This window comes from Nelumbo lutea, chromosome 7 (genome assembly GCF_056320005.1).
Source record: "Nelumbo lutea isolate HS-2025 chromosome 7, American lotus-T2T, whole genome shotgun sequence".
In the NCBI taxonomy this organism is placed as follows: Eukaryota; Viridiplantae; Streptophyta; class Magnoliopsida; order Proteales; family Nelumbonaceae; genus Nelumbo; species Nelumbo lutea.
In genome coordinates, this window is record NC_142690.1 from 9,245,748 (window position 1) to 9,257,568 (window position 11,821).

Genomic DNA, 11,821 nt, shown 5'->3' on the forward strand with positions numbered 1-11,821 from the left:
CCAATCTTATTTCAATATTTAAGTTTTAACTTAAAATATGTTTAAAAAGTTTTAATGTAAACATTAATGTTTTAATACATTGATGAAAAATTAAATACATATATTTAGAAGGTGGAAAGAGGTGGAGAGAGAGGGGGGGGGGAGTGAAAGAGACCTTAGAATTAGATGGTATATTGGGCATGTGATATAGATTAGGATATGCTTTAGGAGAAAATTTTAAGTGGGGGAGATAGTTTAGGAGAGGAGATTATTTAGGTGCTTGAGAGGAAGAGAGAGATGGGGGAGGGAAAGAGATGTTAGAATTAGATGGTATATTGGGCATGTGATAATTTAGGAGGAAATTTTAAGTGGAGGAGATAGTTTAGGAGAGGAGATTATTTAGGTGCTTGAGAGAGAGAGAAAAGAGAGAGAGAGAGAGAGAGAGAGAGAGAGAGAGAGAGAGAGAGAGAGAGAGAGAGAGAGAGAGAGATTTTTAAGATTTGAATTGTTGAAAAGAAGGATGGTGTGCCCTAATAAGATAGGATAAGCCCTAGTTACTTGACTTAATGGAATGACTGAGAAGAGGGAATGGATGAAGAAGAGAAAATTAAGGGAGAAGGGAGAAAGGAGAGCAAAGAGTGATTATATATATATATGCATAAATCAATTACAATTAGTATAATACACGTAATATATAAATATACAGGATGCATTGGATTGGATTTTCCAAAGACGTTCCTAAATTTGTTTGTCATTATCATAATTATTATGTAAGGTCAATATTTTCATTTGCATCGATACATATAGTCCATAATAGTTAAATCAGAATGTTTTTTATAGTATTGGTACAATCTCAATGTTTGTAAAAAGTAGTTCAAATATTTTAATATTTAAATTTAACCTAAATGGCTTTTCATCTCTTCACCCTTTTATCTTTATTTATACACGTGCATGTGCCTGCTCATGCCCTTGCACCAATATAATTAAGGCTTGACATGAATTTATTTTGAAACATATTTAGTATGTACTATGGGCATAATTTTGAAACATATATAAATATTAGAGACCACTTTGTAATCATTAAAAAAATCGAGTCTTAATTTTGTATTATTCTAAAATTTCTAATCTTATTTGAGAGATAGAGATTAGAGATTGAAATTTATTGGCCTTAAAAGGTTGCTAGAAGGCCTTACATTTGCTTTTATTGCCTCTTTTTCTGGTGTGTGGGTCAATTTTCTCTAAATAGCTTTCATTGTATTGAATGCTGACGCAAAAGAATTCAAGTGGAAATTTATTTCATTTCAATTAATAGCATTCATTAAATGCTACCACAAAAATCTTGGGTTCAGTTGAAAATTTTCGGTGCTTTATTTCAATTGTTGCTCGTACCAATCCATCCTTGTCTACTTGGTGGCTTTTGCCATTGTGATCCCTTGGCTATTCAAATTGGCAATTTTTTTTTTTTTTTTTCTTATCAAAAGAATACTCCTCCAATAGAATAATGTAAAGATTTGAGACTTTGGGTGCCTTTTGTTAGGATCTGCTTATCACACCATCCTTACAGCGCGTCCCAGCCATGCATTTGGAACATTGTCCCATGAATGATAATTATAAGAGATGTTCCCAATGCATGCCTGTGATGCACTTTGATGTTGGTGTGAGGCACGCTTGCTCTATGACTATTCCTCTAACAAATTGGCTATTCAATTCAACTGCCCAAGTCAATGACATGATAAACACACACAAAAAAAAAAAAAAAAACTTATTATGACTATTTTTACCGATGCAAAGTTCTCCTTGGTCAACTTTTAAGCTCCCTGTCATCTTAGTGCCTGGATCTGATCCAACAAAATGTCCCAACAAGCCACTGCAGCCATATATCAACAAAATGTTCTTGATGTGCGGCTGTAGTGGCTTGTTGGGATCAAATCTGAATTCTGTTTTCTCACTTCTTGTCAAGACATGCTATAAAATTTTGGAAGGGTACCACTAAGATTAATGAATTTCCTTTGTTGCTTCTCAATTATGTGGTAAACCCATACTATGTAATGAAACTTGCCGAAAAGATTTCTTAAAAATAAATAAATAAAATTAAATGAATAAACGATAAATTATTTATCCCTCAATAGTCATTCATAACTCTTCGCTTTAGTGGAGGTGATCATGGGCCGGGCTGGGTTGAGCCAGGCTTTGGGCCTAAACCATTAAAATACATTTGATTTAGTATATAATGTTTTATATCATACATATAACATAGGTATAACATATATTATAATTTATACAAATATAAAATATTATGTGTCATTTATAATATATATAATTAAACATATATCGCAGGCCAAACCTGAATTATTGAGCGCCCAAGCCCAAGTTCCATAAATTTGTAAGGGGGCCAAGCTTGGAATTTCTGGGCCAAGTTAGTCAAAATGATCATCATTGGATTTACCTATAAACTTATACTCCCTTTGGTCAGATGAATTTGTTAAGAAATAGAGAGAATTTAAAGGTAAATTAGTTCAACATATTATCTAAAATTCACCATGAATTTTTCACATTTGTATTCACCGTTACTTTTGAAAACCTCCAAAGACCCCATGTCAGTGACCTATTGTTAATAGATTAAAGGTCTGATCAGACTTCTCATACTACCCCTCAATGCCTCATGATGTCCCCTACAACCAAACAAAAGGTGCTGCTCTCTCTCTCCCTCTTCATATAAAGATGTAGATTGCAGAGGACTCGATTGATGCTGGAAAGACATGATCGATTGATGCTGGAAAGACATGATAGCTAGAAAGACATGATTACTGGAAAATCTATGATGCTGGAAAGACATGATAACTACTCACAAAGGGAACGAAGCAAAGTATTGGACGTTAATCACTAACACTAACACTACTTGGATTCTTATATTCTGCTCTTCTGCTTCCCTACCTCCTCGTTGCCTCTCATCCTATTTGTGCCATCTTCCATCAAATGCTCTAAAATGGTATTTACAAGTTTGAGGACTAGGCTTTGATAAAGATGAGTGGACAATTGGACATTTGCATGACAATGAAGAATTAATAAAAACTCTACTCTCATAAGTGAAGCTTTGGCAACAAAAACTGTGACAGGGGGCTGTGGTGCTTATGAAAAGTTGCGATGAACTTAAGAAAAATGCAAAAAAAAAACAATCATGAAAAATTATAGATAATATCCTGAAAATATATAAATGGATTTCTTTCACAATAATAATAATAATAATAATAATAATAATAACTCTCGAGTCTGAGCGATAGTTGAGGGATCTTGCTTGGAAATAGAAACAGACACGATTCATGGCCGGCTGAAGTTTTATTTTTCTTTTTTTTCTGACGCAGAAGAGCAAATTTTAGAACACAACATGCTCACTACAATCATTGTAGTTTGCAGTACACAGCAGGGTATTCCCACCCCCCACTCTCCCACACGCACACATTCGGCAAGAAACATAATAGCAAAATCTAGGACACCGGAACATTGCATCAAGAGTTAGGATCTCCAAAATCTACAGATATTCCATTTCCTAAGATATCACATGATTGTTTCATCGAAGCATCAACGCAGTAGAAAGTGAGACATCTAATACAAAGATTCCAAGTATGATTACTTAACAAATTAATCAGTGCAGTTTAGCGGGAAGGAAAACACTGACAAGTTTAAGCACAATCAATAAAAAAGTGAACAAAATTTTCTAGTCTAATTGGCGCGAATAATCACCATGAACACATTTTTCCAGTGTAACTGGTTGCAAACAGAGTGCAAAATGAGCACGGCATGCCATTACCCGACTAATTTGGGGGCTTGAGACGGGTATGCTGATTATATACAAGTATAGAATCCGAATCTTCGAAACATAATCAACGACTGTAAGGATGAATCCGACCATAGAATTGGTCAAGTGATTGAAAACAGAGCGCAAAAGAGCACGGTATGCCAATGAAAACATTCGACAAGCCACCCCTTTTTATAGCAATTTTGACTACACTAGATCATTGAAGGAAATCCTTATAGAGGTACATACCTAGATTCAATGTACAGCAAGCCATCTTTTTTGTTTAATATTGTAAAGAAACTTGAAAAAAAAAGCTTCTATGATATTCCATTAGATTTTGAATCCAAAAAGGATCTCTATTCTATGCAAGCTAAAGAACCTAGGCAATCCAAAGACAAACTTGTAGCTACCAAGCTTTAATCAAAACTCACTTATCAACCCCATTCAAAATTCAATGCCAACTACTAAAAACTTATCACCATGAGACAATATTTTACCCATACAAAGTCCACTTCAACCCATAAATAATACCACAAGACATCTCAACAGCAACACGAAAGAAAACTTGGCAAAGAAAAAGGTAAACAATATCAGCCCGGTCATGATGAAAAAATGAATGGATTTGTTGTGCACAGAAAAAAGGATGGGGCGTATTATAACATCTGAAGTAGTTGAAATGAAAGGCTTAGCAGTTTGTCTTTCTAGTGAATAAGATCCAGGAAGTAGTGAGCTCCTCAATGACTAAAGGCTAAAGCTTAAGTTGGGTTGATTAAAGACCCTTGAACATTTTGACCACTACCAACACAAAGCGATAAGCCATTCAGTTCAGCCACTTTTAACTGTTAAAAACAGATCCTACACGGTGTAAGATGTCAACTGGCTTGCTGCTGGAAAAATCTAGTTCCATTCATGACACTAAACTTTGAGTCGATTTTAGCTACAGCAGAGTACACCAAAAAATGGTCACCAAATACCAAATAGAGGCAAACATTAACGATTACACCTAATGCTTAAAAACACTACATTAATGTTACAATAAAAAAATACTTGAGTTCGGGATGGACAAACCATGACTGTTTTGATGAACACTTCCTAACACAAGAAAAAATAGTAATGCAATTAACTAGACCCGTAGGAAAGAAGTTATCATTCAAAATAGGCAGAAACTTCAAAAGACACATGAAACCATGGAACATTAAACATGCGAGATTGGAAAAAACTTCAAATCTCAGTCTTGCACAAATGTGGAGATGATGATGACACTGATTAACTACCAGAACAATATAAACATAGTAAAAACCTAAACTGTTGTGTTACTGTGTCTTTGGATCAAGCTTCACATACCGTTTACGATTGAGGGTTGATATGGTGCACACCAGAAGAAAAGAACAATCTATTATGTACATATGGAACACTACCACTTCGGATAGAGGCCACCTTTGATGAGGAAAAGCACAACAGTGAATGAAGTTCCATTAATTTTTCACATATAGACAAGATGCAGCAGAATATAAACATTAATCAAACTCAACAAAATAACGTAGCGAAAACAAATTACGTAAACAAATATCATACCATAACCGACGAGGCAACTAAAGATAACCGGAGTTGTGACAATATATATTAACATAGTTCCAAATAAAATCAAATTCCATAAAAAAAGTAAAGAAACATACAGTCGGTAGTAATCTCGGTCACAAATGTTCTCCTAACAAAATTATATCATAGAAACAAAAAACAAAACCGCCTCTTTTTGCAATGAACGCTAAGCCAATACGAATCCTAACAACATTTAGTGATCACCCTCAGTCTCCCTTCCTCCTGAAGGAGCATCCCTCGGTAAGTCTAGCACGCCCTCCCGTCGGCTGACACAATACCGTCTGACAGTTCCCACACACCACAACGGTTTGCGAATGGCTGAAAACAGTAGTTCTGCATTCACAACACACCCATAAATTGCAAAACCAATAACCCAGCTAATTACAAAATGAAAAAACAAAAAAACAAAACGAAGAGACACAGCAGATAACAAATTACAGAACTCACATGTTGAAACAGCCTTGGCACTTCACGTCCTGCATTAACAAGATGGAACAATTAGAGAAAAGATAACTCGAAAGGTTAAAGCAAAAGATGGAAGAAATCAACCCACAAAACCAAATAATCGAGGAACAGAAAATTGAAATATTATATAAATAAATGAAAATGTATACAAAATAGTAATTAGCTTCAGGCAATCTACGAATTTGGATATGTATGATTACCATAAAGAATGAGTTCGGTGATTGCACAAGACGCTTGAGCTTGTGCCTCCTCTTCTCAAGCTCGGCCGGAGGGTTGAGCAAATCAATATCGTTGGGAAGAACCTAACACCATTAAAACCTCTCTCAAAAGGTCATAACCAACTAAAATCTAAAATATGTAAAAAGATAGAAAGCTGTAAAACCTAATGAAAACACAGATGCAGAAAATAGAGGACAAATAACGATCTGTAAAGAATAAACGGAACCCAGAACCGAACAACCAAGATCGTAGCAAACAAGGTACGGACACTTCCAGGTATCAGATTGAACTCACCATTTTGGCGGAAACCCTAGCAGAACCAGAAACCCTAGATAAGCCTCCGAACAGCGAGAGATGTTGCAGGCTCGCAGCTAGTAGACGAATGGGAGAGGAAGAGACTGAAGTAAACATGGTACTTATAAGGAAGATTTAAATAATTGTTAGCCATTGGATGAATAAGTTGTCGATCGTGGCCTTTCGTTCGGAACCCTCTCAAGGCTCTACTCTAGGGAGGTAGGAATGGGTGCTTTTCCGGTTATACCATAAGACATATATCCATTACCAATTACATTCTCCAAATGCAGCCGGCCATGTCAGCGGTTCCGTTTAAGGCCCAACCCGTTCTTTAAAAAAACCGCTGATTCGAACGGTGGAACCGTCAAACCGTTCGACCCGGGTAACAGTTCGCGGGTTGTATAAAACCAAAATAATAGAAAACCCTTTATCCTTTCTCTTTCGTTTTCCCTTCATCTTCCCTCTGCAACTCTGATCTTCTTTCATCTTTTTCACTTTTTTTATGCCTTTTTTTTTCTCTGTCAATCCCATTGTCCCTTAGTCACCAAACCGACTCTTCTTATCTTCTTCTCCTCTTTAATCATCTTGAGTGGTGGTGAAATACGAACAAATGGCGACCAACCTCCGCTGCAACCACTGTCTTGAGTCTTGAGCAAAGAGTTGTTGCAGGCTTTCAGCGGTGAACGGAATCAGCGAGGCATCAGCCAAAATCGAAAAGAAAAAACATTCAGGTACTTATCAGAAATTTACGTTTTTTTTTTTTTTTTGAGTTTTCTCATACATTTGTTTGAACCATTCGTCTTTTTCTTCATGTTTGAATGTTTGATTTATAACTTATTACAATTCCCTGATTCTCTGACTAAACGGAGAATCAACTAGTTGATTTGGTTAAACGAGATTCACTACATAATTAACAGATATTGGGAAAAATATATATTGTTCTTTTAAAGTTTCTTTGGTTTAAAGTCACTATTTGATTTATAACTTGTTACAATTCCTTGATTCTCTGACTAAACGAGATTCACTATTTGATTTGATTTAAAGTCTCTTTGGTTTTCCTGAACTAAAATCTTCAAGTTAAACCAAGGGTTTTTGCCAATAGAAGACAGAGGTATTTTTGTGTCAAATGGTATTTTGAAAATTTGAAGAATAATGAAAGATAAAATAAACATTTCATTGTTTCTGTTAAGATATGATTAATCAATTTGGGAAAACCCAGGGATGCTTTAAGCATTTTACCCAATAAATAAAGGGTCTGTGCTTTGGTAGTATGCATGAAAAATGATTACATAGACACTATTTTTTTGGATCTTTCCTCAATTTGATTTCCCTGGCTGTTCTGTTCCTTAGGTCAAAGAGAGCTGAGATGTCTTACGATGATGTGGAAATCGAAGATATGGAGTGGAAGGAAGAGCTTCAGGCCTTCATGTATCCATGCCCATGTGGAGATTTGTTTCAAATCACCAAAGAGGAGCTGAGATTGGGGGAAGAGATTGCTCGATGTCCTAGCTGTTCACTTTACATCAACGTCAAATATAACATTGAAGATTTCACTGGGGACTCCGGTCGAAATACCAAGAAGAATCTTGAGCCTTAAAAGCAACAACTTATTGCCGTTGCTTAGATATTTCAGGTTAGAGTTCTGAGTTATGGTTTTGTTTTGTTTTTACACGTTTTGTAATCCTTAATCCTTTTTTTTCTACCAGGTTTGTAATCTATATTTGTGAAATTGAGGTTTAATTGAATAATTGCTTATATGAGGATTGAATTTCGGTTTCCCAGTTCACAGTTATCTTGTGCGTCAATTTGTTATTGGCTTTTGGGGCATTATTGTTCAGGCTAATATATGGATTCTTTATTCAAACTTGCTAGAAGGAAGATGGATGTGTGAGCACTGCGATATCTCATGGTAATCCCTCCAGAAAAGGTTAAAAAACTAATAAATGAAAGCAAAAGGAGGGAAAAGGCAAAGAAAGTACCAAAAGAAACAAGTAAAAGGAGCAAGGTGCCAACCAGCTTGTTGGTAAGGTCTCCTGCTGGTCGTAGCGGAGACCTTAGATCAAATTCCACCTGCACCTGGGTTGGGGGATGGAGAGAGAGGGCCTTTTCTTCACTCTTTTCCACCCCTTCCCCAAGCTCTTCTAAACTTAAATTAGAAAATTGGAAGTAGGGTTTCCCTTGCTTTAAGGTTCTTGATGTTTATGGTAGTTCTATATTGATATTGTTGATTATAAGTCAGTAATCATCATTAATTGGATATATTTATGGGCATTTGGTTGCTCAGGTTACTTTGTTAAAATCGGGATCATTCACTCGTGCATTTGAAGCCCTCAAAGGATGCAATTTGTGAATTCCTTTTCAAAATGAAATCTTCACTGTGTTGAAACATTTCGATAAACAGCTAGAAGTAGTAATTTTGTAGGTTTATTTAGATTCTAACTATTCATTCATCCTGTAACTATTGATGTATATTCTAAGTTGTGTACTTAAGGTAATGAAATGTGGAGAACTGGAGATTGATACAAAATAGTTTTTTTTTTTTTTCTGTATATACATTATTGTAAGATGATATTATACGGGACTGTAATCATCATTGTATTAGACCTAGTTTCTGAAAGCACTCCTCATATTGGTAGTATTGTATGTTTTCAATTGTTTCTATGATATGCATAGGGATTACCTTATGTAAGAAAGAGATGTTCATGACCTTGATGTCTTACATGTGGCAGCTCAGTTGGTGACTCAGAAGGAGAATGCCATTCATTGTTTCTGTCTATCATAACCCTCTCCTTTCCTTATCCTGTCATGAAGCTCAGCAGAGTCATTTCGTGTCTATTTAGCATCAACAGTTGCTTAATGACTCCAACAAAGCGACCCTTGGAGAATTTAATCATCAGGCAATATGTGAAGGAGCTCCATACGTACCACATTAGGGATGAAAGTTACAGTGGCCCAGTTCATCAACAACGCTTGCTCTCTCTCTTACTCAAACAGCCAACGAGATGCCAGCGTCTCCAAATCCATTCTCAGTTTATCACAACTGGGTTACACCAATGTAAAATCGACAATACAGGGATGATGATCTGGAATATGTTGCTTAGAGAGTACTCATTGGATAATTTCCCTGAGGAAGCTTTGGAACTCTATAAACAAATGAAAGAAACTTTGGCATCTTCTTATTCTTCAAGCTTGGCTGATAGCTTTACCTATTCTTTCCTGCTCAAGGCATGTGCTAGCTCACACCAACCCATCAAGGGAAATCAAGTGCACGCTCACATTTTCAAAGTGGGCTTTGGATTTCATCTATACGTGCAGACAGCTTTGGTGAATATGTACAGCATTTGTGGTTGTTTGGATGAGGCGAAAAGAGTGTTCTATGAAATGCCTGAAAGGAACTCGGTCAGTTGGAATTCCATGATCACCGGTTTAACAAATTGGGGTGAACTGAATATGGCTCAGGCACTGTTTGATGATATGCCAAACCGAACAGTTGTCTCATGGACTATCATGATTGATGGGTATACCCGGATGAACAGGCCCCTGGAATCTCTCATTTATTTTTGCAAAATGCTGGTAGAAGATGGAATAAAACCAAATGAAATCACAATCTTAGCAATCTTCCCTGCAATTTCAAATCTTGGGTTACTTGAATTTTGTCAATCAATTCATGCTTACAGTGAGAAAAATGGGTTCATGGCATCTGAAATTCGCATTACAAATTCACTTATAGATGCATATGCAAAGTGTGGGTGTATAGAGAGTGCATTCAGAGTGTTTGAGGAGGTCTCAACTGAACGAAGAAGTTTAGTATCTTGGACATCAATCATTTCTGTGTTTGCAATGCATGGGATGGCAGAAGAAGCAGTGAAATGGTTTGAGGAGATGGAGAAGATGGGTTTGCGTCCAAACCGGATCACTTTCTTGGGTGTTTTGAATGCATGCAGCCATGGAGGATTGGTAAATGAAGGGCTCAAGTTTTTCTACAAAATGGTTAGTGAGTATGGAGTTGTTCCTGATATCAAGCACTATGGGTGCTTAATAGACATGTTGGGGAGGGCAGGGAGGTTAGATGAAGCAGAGAAGATGGTTTTGAAGGTGCCCAAAGATGTTATCAATGTGGTGGTTTGGAGGATTCTTTTGGGTGCTTGTAGTTTTCATGGGAATGTGGATATGGGTGAGAGAGTGATGAGAAAGATATTAGAGATGGAGAGAGGCTATGGGGGGGACTATGTGTTATTATCTAACATATTTTCTAGTGTTGGAAGATACGAGGATGCCGAGAGGGTCAGGAGATTGATGGATGAGAGGAATGCCTTCAAAATTCCTGGTCTAAGTTTAATCTGATTTAATATGCATGCTCTTATCTTTATTTTGTTTTCCAGCAAATATATCATTACATTATGGAAATACTATTTGAAGTCTAATGGGTTTGTGGTCAATTCTAAATTCCAATTGAACAGCTTGATGACATGCGGCCACTACCACGCTAGAGAAGGGGCAATGTAGCAGTAAATGAGTTACTGATTCAGGGGATGCATCACATAATGAGTAGGCATCCGAAATTAGGTGGTGAATTTTGGCCAAGACAAACTTTTCCACATTTTTTTTCTAAAAAGAGTAAAAGTTTGAACAGCCAATATCATCATTTCATTTGAGAAGTCCAATATGAGATGGTTTGTGAAGTTGGTGTGGACTGGAAGTGAGGAAAATAACATCCAAAGAGCCTGATTGCCTGGATTTGCTACATGATTTCTTTATATGACACAGAAATAGGTACCTTTATCTTGAGGAAGGCAGGAGAATCCTCAAAGTAAAGCATGATCTATTGGAATAAAAACAAATAAAAACTCCAAGTCAGGTTTTACCAGGAAGATCAAATAAAAACAAGGCCAAATATTAAATAAAAACAAGTCAGGTCTTAGAGATCAGGTTTTGAAGGTTCTTAAAACTCCAAGTCAAAGATTGAAGACCCTCTCTGATATCTGGTTTGGTTCATGAAAAGTTGTGTCAAAGCATTTTCTTGGGACATATCGAACTAAATATGCCTGTGGCATAAATGAGCTTTCTGGGGAAGTGGTTTTATACAAGGATTTTTAGAGTTCTCATGGACTAATGCATTTTGTAACTAGGTGCTCAGTTTTATTTAAATGCCACACTAGGGAAGTGGAAGAATTGGCAAATATATGGCTATATAGTCGAAGGAATTTTCAAAACTTTTATTGAAAATTTTCAGCAGCTTGATACATCACTGGCGTCTATATTTGGCATTAATGGGTGGGCATGGATCTTTGGCCCCCAAGTGTTGATGGAAATATTACTTCGCAGTTTGCACCAACTGTTGATCCAACTTTATGTGGACAATGGACATGCTTTTGATTACCTAGCTTTTGTTTTCAGTCAGTACCTGCCTTTGCACCAATTGCCAACTGTATAAACTGACCCCTGGGGTCAGAAGGCTTTTTCAAACTG

General features: G+C 36.5%; 2 protein-coding genes across 3 annotated transcripts; one reads left to right on the forward strand and one right to left on the reverse strand.

The window, feature by feature from the left end:
* Positions 1-5,368: 5,368 nt before the first annotated feature.
* LOC148844978 (small ribosomal subunit protein eS27y-like) lies at positions 5,369-6,803 on the reverse strand. The gene is made up of 4 exons (XM_088955042.1): positions 6,353-6,803; positions 6,040-6,141; positions 5,822-5,850; positions 5,369-5,707 (listed from the first exon to the last, which is right to left on the reverse strand). The coding sequence occupies exons 1-4, from the start codon at positions 6,467-6,469 to the stop codon at positions 5,581-5,583; spliced, it is 375 nt and encodes a 124-aa protein (XP_088811168.1). The 5' UTR covers positions 6,470-6,803; the 3' UTR covers positions 5,369-5,580.
* A 143-nt stretch (positions 6,804-6,946) lies between these two features.
* Positions 6,947-10,791, forward strand: LOC148844979 (Pentatricopeptide repeat (PPR) superfamily protein). Of its 2 annotated transcripts, none has more exons than XM_088955040.1 (3): positions 6,947-7,083; positions 7,703-7,985; positions 9,082-10,791. In XM_088955040.1, exon 3 carries the CDS (start codon positions 9,158-9,160, stop codon positions 10,694-10,696), a length of 1,539 nt encoding a protein of 512 aa, XP_088811166.1. In that variant the 5' UTR covers positions 6,947-7,083; positions 7,703-7,985; positions 9,082-9,157; the 3' UTR covers positions 10,697-10,791. The 2 variants fall into 2 exon arrangements, with proteins under 2 accessions (XP_088811166.1, XP_088811167.1); XM_088955041.1 differs by having other exon boundaries at positions 9,087-10,791.
* Positions 10,792-11,821: the final 1,030 nt, after the last annotated feature.